The sequence below is a fragment of the Triticum aestivum genome, chromosome 5B (assembly GCF_018294505.1).
Source record: "Triticum aestivum cultivar Chinese Spring chromosome 5B, IWGSC CS RefSeq v2.1, whole genome shotgun sequence".
NCBI classification, from domain to species: Eukaryota; Viridiplantae; Streptophyta; class Magnoliopsida; order Poales; family Poaceae; genus Triticum; species Triticum aestivum.
Genome location: NC_057807.1, coordinates 665,295,180 through 665,314,333, shown reverse-complemented (window position 1 = coordinate 665,314,333; position 19,154 = coordinate 665,295,180). Strand labels below are relative to the sequence as shown.

General features: G+C 49.2%; 1 protein-coding gene across 1 annotated transcript; it reads left to right on the top strand.

The window, feature by feature from the left end:
* Window positions 1–726: 726 nt before the first annotated feature.
* LOC123114034 (fructokinase-2) lies at window positions 727–2,747 on the top strand. Its single transcript, XM_044535387.1, has 3 exons — window positions 727–1,064; window positions 1,589–2,251; window positions 2,346–2,747. The coding sequence occupies exons 1-3, from the start codon at window positions 849–851 to the stop codon at window positions 2,478–2,480; spliced, it is 1,014 nt and encodes a 337-aa protein (XP_044391322.1). The 5' UTR covers window positions 727–848; the 3' UTR covers window positions 2,481–2,747.
* Window positions 2,748–19,154: the final 16,407 nt, after the last annotated feature.

The window sequence follows — 19,154 nt, the reverse complement described above, 5'->3', positions numbered from 1 at the left end:
TTTTGCTACAACCAGAAAATGTTTTTGCTACGTCCAGTCATGACGAGTTGCTGCCCGCGGCGACGACGGCAGCGCTTTTGCTACAACCGCCGTTGCTTTGTGCTACGATCAACAAGTTTTTTGCTACATTCATTTTATGATGCGATTGGTGCCATTTGTGTCGCGGAAACTCATGCAGCCAATGGCGAGGCCGAGGCGACGCACAGGAGTGCGGCAACCATGGACCTTCGGTGGCAAATGTAGCCACCGGTCGATGGGGAAGTTGTAATCGGTCAACGACGGGATCTGCATCAGAAATTCAGAGCGGGGAACGTTCCCTGGCAAGCACCGCCGCTGGAGAAGACGTGTGGCCTCGCCGTCGTGAGCGGCGGCGATCCAGCGAACGGCAGCGATCTGGCAAGCTTCGTTGTCTCGTTCCTGTCCTGGACGTTCTCTCCCGATTTGAGATGAGAAGGTGGGGAAGACAGAGTCGTGCGCGCAAGGAATAAATGAGTGGGGATGAGATTCTTAGATCTGACGGTTTCCACACTTCGCATCCAACGCACAGGGTTGGACCGGCCCAAAGTTTGGGCCGGCGGACCGGCGCAGAGTACTCGCCAAAAAAGAGAGAGAGAGAGAGAGGAGTTATCCAAGCCGGAATTGATTACTAGCGGATTGTAACGGGGGAGGATAAGATCGATAACTACTAGTAGTAGGATAAGAACTCTTTACCAACAAGATTATCGGCCCTTCGGCCAAGCCAAACCTCCCGTAGCGCTTTATAAGCGCCCCCTCTCGGCTCCCAACTTCCAATCCAACAAACATCACCTATCATCCCCGGCTCGATCTATTTCTTCCGCACCGTTTCAATGGCGCCTCTTGGTGATACTGTTGCTTCTGTGGCCTCGGCGGCGGCGCCCGGCCTCGTCGTCTCCTTCGGTGAGATGCTGATCGACTTCGTGCCGGACGTGGCCGGCGTCTCGCTCGCTGAGTCCGGAGGCTTCGTCAAGGCGCCTGGGGGTGCACCTGCCAACGTCGCATGCGCCATCTCCAAGCTCGGCGGCTCCTCCGCCTTCGTTGGCAAGGTACGCATGGATCAATCGTCGTCCGTGATAGCACATGATGATTCTACCTGTCCTTGCGTTTATTGCCATGCATCCGGACGTTTATTGCCATGCATCCTGGCGCGAGCGTTAGATCCGTTGTTTGGTAGGCGCTGAACTGTCCGTCCGATCCTCACTAGACGATGAGAATCGGGTGTTGACTTACGATTGCTGATTCTTCGTCATATCGCTGATCGATTTGGTCACTCAATTATATCATTGCATGCTCTGCAGATTTCTTTTCGGTCTTGAATATAATCTCATAATATCTTAGACTATTATTACATGCATCTCAACTCACTAATCCACTCTTAACACAAAAGCAAACCTTTTTACCTTATTCTCAAAGAGTAATGCATTATTTTTATAAACATTTGTTTATATTCATATGGTTGGTGCAATCAATAATACGAGTTAATGAGACATGCAGTAGTTATTTCTCGTCTAGACTATACACACCCTTATCGCATATGAAATTGTAATCGGATGTTGATGTGTTTTTTCAGTTTGGCGACGACGAGTTCGGCCACATGCTGGTGGACATCCTCAAGCAGAACGGCGTGAACGCGGAGGGCTGCCTCTTCGACCAGCACGCGCGCACCGCCCTGGCCTTCGTCACCCTCAAGTCCAACGGAGAGCGTGAGTTCATGTTCTACCGCAACCCATCCGCCGACATGCTCCTCACCGAGGCGGAGCTCAACCTCGACCTCATCCGCCGCGCCCGCATCTTCCACTATGGCTCCATCTCGCTCATCACCGAGCCCTGCCGCTCCGCCCACGTGGCCGCCATGCGCGCCGCGAAGTCCGCTGGCATCCTCTGCTCCTACGATCCCAACGTGCGCCTCCCGCTTTGGCCCTCCGCGCAAGCCGCACGTGATGGCATCATGAGCATCTGGAAGGAGGCCGACTTCATCAAGGTGAGCGACGAGGAGGTGGCCTTCCTCACCCAAGGCGACGCCCATGACGAGAAGAACGTCCTCTCCCTCTGGTTCGAGGGCCTCAAGCTGCTCGTCGTCACAGACGGCGAGAAGGGGTGCAGGTACTTCACCAAGGACTTCAAGGGCTCCCTGCCAGGGTACACCGTCAACACGGTCGACACCACTGGCGCCGGCGATGCCTTTGTTGGATCCCTCCTCCTCAACGTCGCCAAGGACGACTCCATCTTCTATGTAAGAAACTAAATTATTATCAGCTGATTGAATTCAATTCCATTATGACTTGTGAGTAGTTGCTAATGATGTTGTTTTCTTTTTGATTGGTCAGAACGAGGCCAAGCTGAGGGAGGTGCTGCAGTTCTCAAACGCTTGCGGGGCCATTTGCACCACCAAGAAGGGAGCCATCCCGGCGTTGCCCACCACCGCCACCGCCCTGGAGCTCATCAGCAAGGGCACCAACTAGCTCCTCTCGGCGTCCGGGTTGAATCTTAGGAGAGTTTAGCTCCACTTTTATAGGGATGATTTAAGTTTAGTTCGTGTGCCAGTCTTAATAAAAAGCAAGCATCTTGTGTAATTAAGGAGGCTGCTCAGTGTTGTAGCCTTCACCCAAAAAATTATCAGAACCTTGAATGCGACGTGTGTTCGGAAGAAGAAGAACATGCTCTACAAGATGTTTACCCTGGTTTAGAGTTTGTTTTCTAGTCGGATAATATAATGCAATGTTTACTTATCTCTTGCTCTAAGTTTCAACATCAGCAATGATTTTATTCCTCTTGGCGTTTGCATCAGGCCTGTTTAAATTCATAATTGACTTTATTTTGCTTGGAGCCGTCGACCATGAGATTGTAACAGGTGGCACAACTATCCTTTTTCCTATGTCGAAAGAAAAAAATAATCCCTTCCCATAAAATAAGATCTTATTACATCCAATATATTCACATATTAGATTTATTAAGATCTTATATTATGTGATGGAGGGAGTACTTCTTTTTTCTGGAGAACAAAATTCGAAACAAACATTTTCCTGAATTAAGGTCCAGTCCCCTTTTTTTTTTTGCTGAAAGTTCAATTCGATGATTGTAATATGGTAACTTGCTATACAAGATACAAGATGTACAAATCCCATCTTTTATCATTCTACAAAGATCCAACCAAATCACGGGCACGCCTTGGCACCAAAGAGATGATCTTGCACAGTTTGCTAGTTGGAGATCTCCTCTTACCTTTTCTTTTCTTTCTCTTTTGCATCCACTAGTAAGTATTCATGTGCAATGCATATCTAGACTGCCATCAATTAATTTTTATCCTTTCGGGCATACTTCTCATCTACTTTTAAGACTAATTATTAGTATTATTTTCTGATTTCTATGCATGTTATGCAGCTAGATTATACTAGTTTATTTAGGCTAATAAAAGTCAATTGATAGGAGCCCCAAGGCGCCCGCCGCTGCTAGGGGGAGCCGTTGAGGCTGTGAATGCTGTCAAAATCCACAGCCGCCGACCCCTCCATCTCACCCCGATGGGGGCCAATTTTTGTGTTTTCACCCTTTTACTAAAGTTTAGCCAGATTTGACCCATCCGAAAAAAAATTCAGGATCTGACCCTTTTTCCTACCAACATTGTCTGTGACGGTAGGGTTTAACTACCTACCGCCATGATCAATAGCGGTACAAGTTGATCTACGTCTAGACGGCATTTATACATGGAGAAGCCTACCGCCAAAGATGATGGGGGTAGCCTTCAATACCATCCCGTCATGGCATCTGGCGGTAACTTCTTTTTCATTACACACGGCCGGCCGCTGGCGCTAATGCATGCGTTAGTCACCCGCAGTCATGTACTAATGCATGTGCTACGCAGCTATAGCAAATGGTAGTAGTGTCGACCATGTTAGATTTGAATTTGAATCCTCCGAAAGCATCATGCGTACGTGAAAGCTAAGCAAGCAAGGCAAAGTGCTTGATTGATTTTATTGGACCAAGTACGTGCACGTATGTGTAGCCGCGTAGAGTACCATACCTGGATCGATTCTATCTTCACGGAACGGAAGAGCTCTCCCTCTCTCCAGAGCTCTCGTAACTTGGCAAACAAAATAGAACAGAGGAAATATTTTGCGATAGGGTGCAACTTGCATGTTTTTATTGATTTTTTTCTAGTATATATAGGGGTACATCGACTTGCCTAGTTCAACACGTAATTTAGTTGGAGGCCAACACGATGCGGCCCGGTGTTAGTTTACAGTTTAGCTGCACGCCGGTCGCCTGAATATTATTTAAGGATGGGTCGATTTCTGTTTAGGGAGATATAGGCGCGCAAAGGTGCAACAACCGTCGGCTTGCCGGGAACCAGCAGTCTCTAGGTCTATCTTAGGGATGCCTGGGGTGCAGGTGCTCGCCGGGGAGCAGAAGTCTCTGGGTCTATCTTAGGGGTGCCCGGGGGTGCAGGTTCACCGAAGAAGTTGGGTAGTTCTCCGGCTCTAGAGGGATGGCCGGGGGCGGCGGCAAGCCCGACGGTGGGCAGGGCAGTGAAGCAGCCACATGAGGGCCGCCGGCCATGGGCGGCGGATGCAGGAGGTTTGTCCTAGGCTTGAAGGCGGCGAGAGGAAGAAGAAGAGTGTGTGCCGTCCATAACCGCATTGTCCTCCTCCCCCTCATCGGGCCCTTCCTCCTCTCCGAGCCGAGTGGCGATGCCGAAGTCCTGGTTCTGCGCGCCGGCTGGAGGACACGGTGGTTGTCTCGTCAGGCGGATCATGGCGTCACCGCCCTCGCTCACCTAGACCATCCGCATCCACGGCGGCGGGGCTCCTCCGATGACGAGGAGGACCAGCTGTAGCAGCGACATCGGGGGTGCCACGGTGCCGGCTACCCGACGGCTGGGATCATCTTGCGCAACCGTGAGCTAAAGTTGTGGGAGACTCTCCACCACGATGCAAATGCCACTCCCCGTTGCTAGAGCCGATTTAAATCCAAATTTTTATATTTTGTTTCTGGCAACCATTATAATAAAACTCTTATACTAAAATTATGACTAACCCATCATATTAAAACTCTTAATTTTTGTTTCTAGCAACCATCATATTAAAATCAAACAATATATGACATTAGCCATATAGAGTATCTTAAAATATTTTGAAATATGATAGCTTTCAAGCCAAGAAAATATGAAATGTACTTAACTTTGTCACTCAAGTGCAAAGTGCACAATAACTTAATTTCTTTCTTTCCTATCAAGACTAACCCATAGAACTAATTTTTGATTGTAGAAGACTTTTTTCTTAAGTTCATGATTATAGGGAGGAGAACAGTTGGTCCTTTGATTAGCTTTACGTACGTGCATGCATTTGACTAATACATGTGCATGTACCATTTTATGGCATAGTGTGCTAGTGCAGGATTTGTGATTAACACATGCATTAACGCAGCGGCCGGCCGTGTGTAATGGAAAGTAGCTACCGACAGGGCGACAGATGCCATGGCGAGATGGTACTCAAGGCTACCGCCGTCATCTTAGCGGTAGGTTTCTGCCATGTATAAACGCCGCCAAAAAGTTGATCAATTTCTACCGCCATTGACCATGACGGTAGGTAGTTAAACTCTACCGCTACAGACAATGACGATAGAAAAACGGTCAGATCTTGAAATACTTTCGGATGAAAGTCGGATGCGGCTAAACTTTAGCAAAAGGGTCAAAACACGAAAATCGGCTCCCGATTGGCACGACCTACGAAAAGAAACAGTGGCGGTGTGCCTACGTGTGAGAGGTAGAAGTCGGGCCGCGGTGGGTGGTGGCGGTGTGGCCGTGAAATACAAAATCACACGCCCTCCACGGTGATGAGCCAGGGTGGACACGGTCCGGTACGGTCCGAGCTATCGTTTGGACCGGCTGCCGGCGGTCCGGGCCGGGCCGGACCGAGCACCACACGATCTTGATACCAGGGACCGGATGACAACGACGAAGTCCGGGCCGGACCGAGCGGACCGACCAACGACCACCGGCGGCGACTTGCACGGGTACATCGGCGAAGTGTGCGACGTACGCTGGGTTGTGGCGAGGTGCGTGACTTGCGGGAGCGCCGGCGGCCAGGTGGGCGACGTGTGCGCTGGGCGGCGCAGCTATTATTTCATGAACCTGCACATATTTGTTCATTAGCAGTTTTTCCTATGGGAATCGTTTGAAATCGGTGCGCCGGCGCAACTTTCGGCCGGTTGCGTCCACGCCGCACGCTCCCCGCAATCAATCTACGACACGTAAGGGCCTGTGGGCCACTCATGGAAAGACGCAGAAACTGCCTTACCTCCTTTTCTCCTTCACACATTCCTTATCCTCTCCTGATACAGCGCTTCATCCCTAATTAACTCCTTCTCCTACCTCTCGCCTCCCCTTCACCCATTAGCGTCAACGCAGCGCGAGGCACACAAGCGACCCTGCCACTATCCTATCCGCAGTCAACCTTCTCCCACCATTTTTTGCTGCAAGCACCAACCACCGCTGGAACCGGCGAGCTCTGGTGCTACTATCAGCTGCGTCGGCTGCTGGAACCGGCAAAAAAAAACTGCAATCGGCAACTTCTTTTGCTACGTCGACGATGGTGTGCCGTGATATGCTGGAACCGGCAAAAAAGAGCTGCAACCGGCAAACCGGTTTGCTACGTCCGCGACGGTGGTGCCGCGATGGGCTGGAACCGGCAAAAGAAGCTGCAACCGGCACAAGTTTGGTACTGACAGCGGTGCGGTGCATCGACCAATCTGGGGGCCAGCGGTGCGGTGCATCGACCAATCTCGTCGAGGCGCGACGCTGCCACCAGCGAGGAGCGGCATCGCGGCATGGAACTGGTCCGTGGATTTAGTCAACGGGCGTGAGGAGGAAGGGGAAGAGCGCAAGGTGAGCTGGCCCAGCTAGGTGAATCGTTTTCTTTCCGGTCCAAATCTAACGGACGCACAGCTCACGTCCTACGGGTGGGATGCGACCGGCCCAAAGTTTGGGCCGGCGCACCGGCGCCTATCGCTCCCCTTTTCCTATTGCATGCAAGTAATGTAGCACGATTTTTTGTGTGCGGGTCCTGCCGAGATAAGAGGATCAAACCTGACGTGGAGTTATTCCTCAAATGGTACCATGATTTTCGGATCAAGCCGTGTTTCTCTCGTATATTTTGTTTTCTGCTCGACGGAATAAAAGGAAACTCCAACGTGGGGTGATGGCCCGTGATTATAGGAAGTGGGCGCTATTATATCTAGCGCCTTCCAAAAAATACTTGTCTGATTTGTTGGATGCGAAAATCACGGTTAAGCGTTTCTCCCACAATCAGAAAATCACGGCCGATCGATTGTTTCTCCCAGATGGTGGCCTGCGTTAAGTGCGTGATGTGCTGAAATGGCTGCCATGGCAGCGCTCTTCCAAGAAAAATGTATTTTCTAACGAAACTAAAGAAAGTTGTATTGTCTGATGAAACTGAACTCTAATAGCTTATGGCTACAATTGACGAAATTGTATTTTTTGAAACTTCGACAGTAGTTGTAAACTGATATGGTCGACGGCAGCCAGACGAGGACGGAGTCCACTACGGGCAGGTCAAGACGGCGACGGGCTACGTCGGCAGGCAGGTGCAGCCCTCCCTACACTGCTCCTCCACTACTCCTGTCACGCAAGTGAATTCCCAAGTGACGGTCGCCGCTGGGATTCTCGGTCGGCTCAGTCAAAAACAGGACTTGCCGAAGCTTTCTCAAGCCTAATTCTTGAGCTCGGATCGACTGATTATTTTATCGGGCCAGGACCATTTGGTCCGGTCCTTAGCGGGCCACGGGCCAGGCCAAAAGCCCGCTTGCCACGTCCAGCCTGATTGATGAGCACACCAAGGAAAAAGGCATAGGGTGGGGAAGACATTATTCCTATCTAGGAAAGTGTCGTAGGGAAACTTCGGGCTGGATTTTGAATTGTGCCCTCCGGCTCCTGGCGACCCCGAGGACGATGGCGTCTGCGCCGCCGATCTCACTGTGCCCCCGTCCTCTCTGCCTCATGTGGTCCTCACCGCGCCCTCCTGTAGCTCGCCGGCGCCACCCTTGACTGCTCCGGCGCTAGCGTGACTGCTCTGGGCCGACTTGGCCGAGGCAAATGACCGCGATGCGGCCGCCCCATTGAGCGGTTGTGGCCTCGCTCCCCCTCCTCCCCCGGCACATGTGGTGACCAGCCTGGACGATGACTCAAACACTCGGCATGGTGGCTCTGCTGCCCTCTCGCGGTTGCGCCGTCACGCCTGGCAGGCAAGTGGAGCTCACCCACCACCGGGCAAATGCTCTGCCTTGCAGAGACGGGGTGGCCATCGCCGACGGTCCCTGGGGTGGGGTGTCGCTGGTCGCTCTGACCTCGGCGCCGCGCTCTCCTCCTGGTGCTCTTCCTCGCCGGGTCTCGCCACCGGCGCCGGGATGGGTTCCCCATCTCCATGGCTAGTCCTCCAGCTCCCACTTGCCAACGGCCGTTCATCCCCATTCATTGTGACATTTGCCTTGTCCTTCCTTTGATTCATCGTTGGTTCCCTGCTATGGCGACCCTTGCTGGCATTGGCTCACGCACCCGTGCCGGCGACGATGGCGGCTCCGCTCGCTCAGGGAGGGTAAACCCTCTCGATCGGCGCTGCGCCCCGCTACCTCGGCCGGGTATCGCTGGGCCGCGTGCCTGTGGGCGGTGCTGCATCTTTGGGCCTAACGGGTGTCGGGCCTTCCACCTCACGGACGAATGTCGTGCCCTTGGGTTGCTGATTTGGCTGGGGCCTCGTGGGACGCCCCACGCCATGGGCCCGGGACGCGGCAGTACAGAAAATAAACACTTCCCCGATGATACGTGTGTGTCATAGTAGGTCACGTTTTCTGTCATGCTTGTACATCAGTGACGATTTTGTGACAGAATCAAAATAGTAATATCTGCGTTATCGTAGAAGTGTTCCATGACAATACTAAAATTACCATCACGGAAATGTCCACTTCTATGACGATAAATGGCGTGTCATGGAAGTGCTTTCGTCAAGGGTAACTGACATGTGGCATCCACCATAACGGGTCACGATTAAGCTATCGGGTTTCAGTTTGGATCTGATAACCCGGTAACTGCCCGGACCAATGGGGATTTTGTTGGGGAACGAAGCATGAAAATAAAAAATCCTACGAACACCCAAAATCTATCTAGGAGAAGCATAGCAACGAGAGGGGAGAGTCTGTCTATGTACCCTCGTAGACCATAAAGCGGAAGCGTATATCAAGCGGTTGATATAGTCATACTCGTCATGATTCAATCGTGATTCGAACAAATGAAGTACCGAACAGACGGCACCTCCGTGTTCAGCACATGTACGACTCGATGATGTCCACTAGTAGAAAACCACCCATTAGACCCGGTTCGTAAGGGCCTTTAGTCCCGGTTCATGAACCGGGACTAATGGGTCATTACTAATGCCTCCACCCATTAGTCCCGGTTCAAACACGAACCGGGACCAATGAGCCTCCACGTGGCCTTGTGCGCCGAGCCCAGTCAGGGGGCCTTTGGTCCCGGTTGGTGGCTCCAACCGGGACCAAAAGGCATCCACGCGTCTACATTCCAGTGGCTGGGGTTTTTTTTGAAAGGAGGGGGGTTGGGGGTTTAATTTAGTTTTTTCGTATATTGTGTTAGCTAGCTAATTAATAGAGAGAAGTGTCCTCTCTATGTCCGTGCATGGTCGACACTATGTAGTATATATACATAAGTGATCGAGAGAACCATTCAGTACAGAAGTTCGTCATGCATACCGAGAGAAGATCGATCGACCTCTCCTTCTCCGAGAGATTGGTCGAACAACAAGTTTTTTACTGGATACATACATGTATAAGATCTCTTACAAACCCCTAGCATTTGAAATGAAGTTCCACATGGTATTCTTCGGCTTTACTGATGACGTGTTCAAGAAAGAATCCCACCAATTCCTCTTGAATTGCTTTCATGCGATCTGGTTGTAGGAGTTCATCCCGCATCTGCCACGTCTAATTAATTTGAAGAAGGGGGTTAATTAATACATATATATGAATGAAACTCAACAGAAATGATGGTGTAATAAAATGAAATTGTGAATATTATTGCTTACGCACTTCATATTGTCTTCTAGAGTAGCCCCGCTTGTTTTTCAAAGTCGCGTTGTGGATGAACTCGCACACGTAGTATCCACAGAAATCATTCCCTTCCTCCTGCCACAAGCACTTTACGAGAAATAGAGGTCAATCAAACTGATAATGAAGCATTATATAAATGGCATTGATGAAAGTATAGCTATAGAATCAACGGGAGATGCGCGCCAGTAGTACTTACTTTCGGGTATACATATCGCAGCTCCTTCGGCAGTCCCGGAGCTTGTGCGGTGAACTGTTTCCAAACCCTGCAAGACAAAGAAAATAATTATTATTACTTGAGATATCAGGAAATGAACAAAAAGTTGCCGATATGGTGCGATAATGATCGATTGAACTTACTTGCTGAGCATTTCAGTCATGTCCGCATAGGTGCTGGGATCTTTCCGTCTGGAGTCTAAGACGGTTACTAGTCCACGCTCAAGCTTAATCTCCAGAAGAATATAGTGGTACCTGCACACGCATGCATAACTCATCAATTACATTAACCTCGCTCGAGTAATAAGGGGAACCGAATATGCACACGACAGTAACACTCACGGGCCGTTGTAAGGAAAGAGTATGGTATCTTTGTTTTGATTTTTGATTAACGATTGTAGCAAGTTGTCCTCGGCCTCTTCGACGTTCTTTTCAACCAGAAATACATCTATGATATTTGTGTTAATGAACCCAATATCATAGATTTCATTTTTTTTGCACTCGACGATCTTCAATCTGCATAATATATTGAGGATAATTAATTATAAATACATGCAATGAAAGAGCCGAGCTATATATAGAGACTAATGACAGAAATAGTACTTACAGGCAGTAGCAAAAGACCATTAATTTATCGAGGGCCTTTTGATTGAAGAACTCGAAGAACTCCTCAAATAGAACACACAACACATCATTTGAAACAAGGTCGTGCTCCTCTTTAATTTTCAGATACAAACTGTTCGTCCCCTCAGACTCTCTGCAGGTTTTCATGTACCAACTATGGAATCTTCGCATCATTGTTGTCAGAGATTTTTCATCTTTGACGAGAGGCTTCCCGTACTCGTATCTGAATACGTCCACCTCCATGAAATCAGGAAGTGCATCGTCAGGCAGGTAATCTTCAAGATTGCCATAACCGGCCACCGTCCCCGGAGGATTAGACACATTGAGCGGGGGCCACGATTGCTGTGCTTGTTCGCCGAGCTGGGCAATTTTTTCCCCCTTTGCTCGTTGTTCTTTTGACCTTTTATCACTGACAGTAGTTCCCGACCGTTTGGCTTGGAGATATGTCTGTTCAGTAATGCGCTCATAGTTGGTTCTCGGCGGAGACTTTGGTGGTTTCCTCAGGGCATCGAGAGTGCGCTTTGCTTTCACCGGATCTACCTTCTCCTCCGGAGGTGGATGTATCTTTGCTTTCACCCCTTCAAAGAACTCCTTCACTTGGGCCTACACGATCGTATTGTTTTCCTCCTTGGTCCTCTCGTACGGTAACTTCTCTACAGGCTTTAGAGGTGGACCGTATCTGTATTGCCTCTCTCTTCTTGTGCTGCTAGATGCCGGAGCAGACGGAGCGGCTGCGGCGTCTGTCTTCTTTCGTGCTTGCTTACGAGGTAGAGGAGAAGGACTTCGACGCGCCGGAGCAGCCGGGGCGGCGGCGGGTCTCTTCCACCCTTGCTGGCGAGGCGGAGAAGGAGGAGGTGGAGTGCCGCCACGCACCGGAGAAGGAGGCAGAGTGCCGCCACGCGTGCCCTGATCGTCACTCGCAGGAGGAGGAGGCGGTGGAGGAGGCGGAGTGCCGCCACACGTGCCCTGATCGTCACTCGCCGGAGGAGGATGCGGTGGAGGAGGCGGAGTGCCCTGACTCGCCGGAGGAGGAGGAGGAGGCGGAGGCGTCCAGTTCAGAAGGTTGATGAGCTCCTTCTGCCATAGGCATGGAGTCTTCAGAGCAGAACCCAGCCTAGTCTCCCCTTCACCGGTAGGGTGCTCAAGCGCGAGGTCCTCAAATCCCTCCGTTATTTCATCCACCATCACCTTAGCAAATCCTTCTGGAATCGGCTGGCAGTGATAAGTTGTGCCGGGTCCACTAGGATAAACTTGGCCAACAGCCGCCTTGACCTTCAAATTCATCCATCGCGCCATAATGTGGCAATTTTGAGACTCCGTGATACCATCCACGGGATAGCTGGCAGGAGCCGTCAAGGCATGCTCCGGCTGAAGCAGCTCGGTGGAAGCAACGCTGCTTCTCCGCTGAGATGGCGGGGTAGCTTCGGGGGAAGCTTCGGCATGTCGTTTGTTGCGATCTGCTGCTTCTCGTTCCTCTTCTCGATCCTCTAGCCCCATTACCCTTTCAAGCAGCGCCTGCATTTGGTCCTGCTCCAGTTTCTTCCTCCTCTCGTGGGTTTTGTAACCCCCTGCGTCCGGAAAACCAACCTTCCACGGAATGGAGCCTGGCGTGCCTCGTGTCCGTCCAGGGTGCTCGGGATTCCCAAGGGCCATTGTGAGCTCGTCCTTCTCCCTGTTTGGAAGGAACGTCCCTCGCTGCGCTGCATCGATATAGTGTCGAAGGTTCTTGACTGGTGTTTGCAGTTGCTCGTCCGTCCACTGACACTTCCCTGTTACAGGGTCCAAGGTTCCGCCAGCCCCGAAGAACCAAGTCCGGCAACGGTCTGGCCAGCGCATTGTCTCTGGTTCGATCCCTTTTTCAAGCAGATCATGCTCAGCCTTGGACCACTTAGGCCGGGCTTTGAGGTAGCCACCTGACCCCGTGCGATGGTGAAGCTTCTTCTTCGCAGCATTTTTCTTGTTTGTCTCCGACATCTTCTTACTCTTTTCCGATGTCTTGTGGGCCACAAATGCGGGCCAGTGATCTTTGATCTTCTCATATTTGCCGATGAATTCTGGTGTCTTTTTTTCCTTGACAAACTGGTTCAGCTCTTTCCTCCACCTCCTCATTAGGCCTGCCATCTTCTTAAGAGCACAAGACTTGATTAATTGCTCTTTAACTGGCTTCTCCGGATCCTCCTCTGGCGGTAGGGTGAAATTTGCCTTCAGCTCAGTCCAAAGATCTTCTTTCTGCATATCATTGACATAAGACACCTCAGGGTCTTCATCCTTAGCAGGCTTATACCATTGCTGGATGCTGATCGGGATCCTGTCCCTAACAAGAACCCCGCACTGAGCAGAAAATGCCTTCCTTGTCCGGATGGGTTCAATCGGTTCGCCGTCGGGCGCGATTTCTATGATCTCAAACTTTTCATCCGAGCTCAACTTTTTCTTCGAGCCCCGTCTCCTTACCGAAGTTGTGCTCAATCCGGAGGGCTAGAAATTATAAGGAAGAAAGACGACAGTAATTAACATGTGTACATATACCAAAACAATGGATGCATCAATTAACTAGTCAGCACAGGCTTAACTAATATATATATACCTGGCCGGACTCGGTTCGGTGACCGGAGCAGTCAGCACGGTCTCCTTCGTCTTGTACCTCCATTGTGTCACCGGAGCCATCATGAACATAGTCCTCCTCTCGTACCGACATTAATGGGTCGAAGCCATCATAAACATATCCCTCTTCTTCACCAACGGTGTCGAGGAGAAGTGACGCAACATCATCACTTCCATTTGCGATTATGTCCCCCAACATCGCTTCTGTTTCTTCGTCTCGGGAGTGTTCCATTGTTTCTGCAAATATTTACAACATGTCAATTATTATTCAAACATGGTACAGATGGATATATATATATATTAGTGGAAAACGTAGAAGTTATCACGGTCGAGAGGGGGTATATATATCGACCGCCCCTCATGTCGAAGTTATCTAGAGGGGGTTATATCGACAACGACGCGACATACATATACATGGGAAAATAATGTTATCGGGGAGGGGGGTATCGGTACCACCCCCTCGTGTTGAAGTTTCTTCTTTCTCCTCTATTCCTTTCTTTCTTCTTCTCCTCTTCTTTTTCTTCTTCTCCCTCGAGAAAGGAAAATAATTAAGGAAAAGGAAGAAAAGAGGAAGAAGGAAGAAGGAAGAAGAAGAAGAAGAAAAGAAAAAAAGAGGAGAAGAAGAAAGGAATAGAGGAGAAGAAGAAAAAATAGAATTTTTTTTCTTCTATTTTTTCTTCTTCTCCTCAATTCCTTTCTTCTTCTCCTCTTCTTTTTCTTCTTTTTTCCTCTTCTTATTTATTTCTCCTCTTCTTCCTCTCCTCTTTTTCTCCTTTCTTCCTCTTCTTATTTTCCTTTTTCCTCTCATTCTTTTTCTTCTTCTTCTTCCTTCTTCCTTCTTCCTCTTTTCTTCCTTTTCCTTATTTTACTTTCTCCTCTACACTAACCTAAAATGCACTAACCTAAAATCGATCGATATCTACTAACAACCTAAATATAAAATTAATACATATATGAAAAAACATATATAAACAAAAAAATGCTATGAACATTATATTCATACATACATATATAGCCACATCCATTCATCATATATATATATAGCTACCACATACATATATACATTATACATATGAAAAAAATGCAATGAACAAAAAAATACACTTATGAAAAAAATACTATGAACATGTACACATATATACACATACAAACACATATACACAAAAAAATGCAAAAAAAATGCTATGGAGGAAAATGCAGGGCAGGGGCGGCGGGGCGGCGCGCGCGGCGGCCGCGCAGAGCAGGGGCAGCGGCGCACCGGCCGCGCAGGACAGGGGCGGCGCGTGGTGGCCGCGCAGGGCAGGGCCGGCGGCGCGGCGGCCGCGCAGGGGCGCGGGACGGGAGGGGCGCGGGAGCAGGCTATGCTCACAGGGGGCGGCGGCGACGGCGAAGGCGAGCAGCCTGACGGCGTCGGTGGCGGCGGGGACGGCAAGGTGGAGCAGGGGCGTCGGGCGGCGACGGCGACGAGGAGGAGCAAGGGGCGTCGGGGGAGAAGTGGGCGATTTGGCCGGAAACTGCTAAGTGCTGCTTATATAGCACAGCCTTTAGTCCCGGTTGGTGGCTCCAACCGGGACTAATGCCCCCTTTAGTCCCGGTTGGAGCCACCAACCGGGACCAAAGGCCTCTTTTCGGCAGCCCAAAGGGCGGGAAGCTGCGGCCTTTGGTCCCGGTTGGTGGCTCCAACCGGTACTAAAGGTGGTGCATTGGTCCCGGTTGGTGAGACGAACCGTTACCAATGCACCCCCTTTAGTCCCGGTTGGAGACACCAACCGGGACCAAAGGCCCCTGTGCTGCCCGCATCGGGGCCAAAGTTTAGTCCCACCTCGCTAGTTGAGAGGGGCGCGCAGTGGTTTATAAGCCCCACTGCCGCACCCCTCTCGAACTCCTCTCTAATGCAGGCTTATGGGCCTACTTGCTACTGCTTTGCCTGATGGGCCTTCTGGGCCTACCGCGGGCCTGAATCCTAGCCCAAAGTTGGGATTCAAGTCGTATTCAGGCCGTGGGGGCCCAGTAGGGGGCATTTTTTTGTTTTTTTGTCTTCTTTACTTATTGTTGCTATTTTTATCTTTTTCCAGTTTTTTTGTTTTTTTTTCTGCATTATTTATTTTCTTTTGTTTTTTGCTTTATTTTTTAATTCTTTTTGCTTTTAGTTTTAGGAAAATTATAAACTTGCTGTTAGTGCCATTACTTTTCAAATTTGAAAACACTTTTTTTGTTTTCTTTCTTGCTTTATTTATTTTTATTTTGTTTCTACTTACAACAAAATACTTATTGTTGTTTTTTTGTTTTGTTTTCTGCATTATTTATTTTCTTTTGTTTTTTGCTTTATTTTTTAATTCTTTTTGCTTTTAGTTTTAGGAAAATTATAAACTTTCCACTTTTTTGTTTTTTGTTTTCTTTCTTGCTTTATTTATTTTATTTTGTTTCTACTTACAACAAAATACTTATTGTTGCTATTTTTAATTATTACGAGGGCCGAACCATATGACATTAAAGCATTTCAAATGAACTCTGAAAAAGTTGAAAGTTGGCATGGTATCATAAATTGACCCACACATAGCATGTGCATGTACAAAACGGACAATGGTATCATACTCGTCAGTTACAAAGTTGGCATGGTATCATCATAATAGTTGCGGGAGAAAGTCTTCACTTTTTCTTCGCTTGTGTCATTTGCTTATTGCGCCGTAACCATGGATAATCTTCATCGTTTATCAGGATGCTGGGGTCAGCCTTGACTTTAAAGGGAGGAATTTCATGAAACTTTTCATAATCTTCAGACATGTCTGTCTTGTCCTCCACTCCCACGATGTCCCTTTTTCCTGAAAGAACTATGTGGCGCTTTGGCTCATCGTATGATGTATTCGCTTCCTTATCTTTTCTCTTTCTCGGTCTGGTAGACATGTCCTTCACATAGATAACCTGTGCCACATCATTGGCTAGGACGAACGGTTCGTCAGTGTACCCAAGATTTTTCAGATCCACTGTTGTCATTCCGTACTGTGGGTCTACCTGTACCCCGCCTCCTGACAGATTGACCCATTTGCACTTAAACAAAGGGACCTTAAAATCATGTCCGTAGTCAAGTTCCCATATGTCCACTATGTAACCATAATATGTGTCCTTTCCCCTCTCGGTTGTTGCATCAAAGCGGACACCGCTGTTTTGGTTGGTGCTCTTTTGATCTTGGTCAATCGTGTAAAATGTATTCCCATTTATCTCGTATCCTTTCCAAATCAATACAGTCAAAGATGGTCCCCTGGATAACAAGTACAGCTCATCACAAACAGTGTTGTCACCTCTGATACGTGCTTCCAACCAACTGCTGAAAGTCCTGATGTGTTCACATGTAATCCAGTCGTCGCACTGCTCCGGGTGTTTGGAGCGCAGACTGTTCTTGTGTTCATCGACATACGGGGTCACCAAGGTAGAGTTCTGTAGAACTGTGTAGTGTGCTTGAGACCAAGAATATCCGTCCCTGCATATTATTGAGTCCCTTCCAAGCGTGCCTTTTCCAGTCAGTCTCCCCTCATACCGCGATTTAGGGAGACCTATCTTCTTAAGGCCAGGAATGAAGTCAACACAAAACCCGATGACATCCTCTGTTTGATGGCCCATGGAGATGCTTCCTTCTGGCCTAGCGCGGTTACGGACATATTTCTTTAGGACTCCCATGAACCTCTCAAAGGGGTACATATTGTGTAGAAATACGGGGCCCAGAATGACAATCTCGTCAACTAGATGAACTAGGACGTGCGTCATGATATTGAAGAAGGATGGTGGGAACACCAGCTCGAAACTGACAAGACATTGCACCACATCACTCCTTAGCCTTGGTATGATTTCTGGATCGATCACCTTCTGAGATATTGCATTGAGGAATGCACATAGCTTCACAATGGCTAATCGGACGTTTTCCGGTAGAAGCCCCCTCAATGCAACCGGAAGCAGTTGCGTCATAATCACGTGGCAGTCATGAGACTTTAGGTTCTGAAACTTTTTCTCTGCCATATTTATTATTCCTTTTATATTCGACGAGAAGCCAGTCGGGACCTTCATACTAAGCAGGCATTCAAAGAAGATTTCCTTCTCTTCTTTGGTAAGAGCATAGCTGGCAGGACCTTCATACTGCTTTGGAGGCATGCCGTCTTTTTCGTGCAAACGTTGCAGGTCCTCCCGTGCCTCAGCTGTATCTTTTGTCTTCCCATACACGCCCAAGAAGCCTAGCAGGTTCACGCAAAGGTTCTTCGTCACGTGCATCACGTCGATCGAAGAGCGGACCTCTAGGTCTTTCCAGTAGGGTAGGTCCCAAAATATAGATTTCTTCTTCCACATGGGTGCGTGTCCCCCAGCGTCACTCGGAACAGCTAGTCCGCCGGGACCCTTTCCAAAGATTACGTGTAAATCATTGACCATAGCAAGTACATGATCACCGGTACGCATGGCGGGCTTCTTCCGGTGATCTGCCTCGCCTTTGAAATGCTTGCCTTTCTTTCGACATTGATGGTTGGTCGGAAGAAATCGACGATGGCCCAGGTACACATTCTTCCTGCAGCTTGCCAGGTATATACTATCGGTGTCAAGTAAACAGTGCGTGCATGCGTGGTATCCCTTGTTTGTCTGTCCTGAAAGGTTACTGAGAGCGGGCCAATCGTTGATGGTCACGAACAGCAACGCCTTTAGGTTAAATTCCTCCTGTTTGTGCTCATCCCACGTACGTACACCGTTTCCATTCCACAGCTGTAAAAGTTCTTCAACTAATGGCCTTAGGTACACATCAATGTCATTGCCGGGTTGCTTAGGGCCTTGGATGAGAACTGGCATCATAATGAACTTCCGCTTCATGCACATCCAAGGAGGAAGGTTATACATACATAGAGTCACGGGCCAGGTGCTGTGATTGCTGCTCTGCTCCCCGAAAGGATTAATGCCATCCGCGCTTAAAGCAAACCATACGTTCCTTGGCTCACTTGCAAACTCATCCCAGTACTTTCTCTCGATTTTTCTCCACTGCGACCCGTCAGCGGGTGCTCTCAACTTCCCGTCTTTCTTACGGTCCTCACTGTGCCATCGCATCAACTTGGCATGCTCTCCGTTTCTGAACAGACGTTTCAACCGTGGTATTATAGGAGCATACCACATCACCTTCGCAGGAACCCTCTTCCTGGGGGGCTCGCCGTCAACATCACCAGGGTCATCTCGTCTGATCTTATACCGTAATGCACCGCATACCGGGCATGCGTTCAGATCCTTGTACGCACCGCGGTAGAGGATGCAGTCATTAGGGCATGCATGTATCTTCTGCACCTCCAATCCTAGAGGGCATACGACCTTCTTTGCTGCGTATGTACTGTCGGGCAATTCGTTATCCTTTGGAAGCTTCTTCTTCAATATTTTAAGTAGCTTCTCAAATCCTTTGTCAGGCACAGCATTCTCTGCCTTCCACTGCAGCAATTCCAGTACGGTACCGAGCTTTGTGTTGCCATCTTCGCAATTGGGGTACAACCCTTTTTTGTGGTCCTCTAGCATGCGATCGAACTTCAGCTTCTCCTTTTGACTTTCGCATTGCG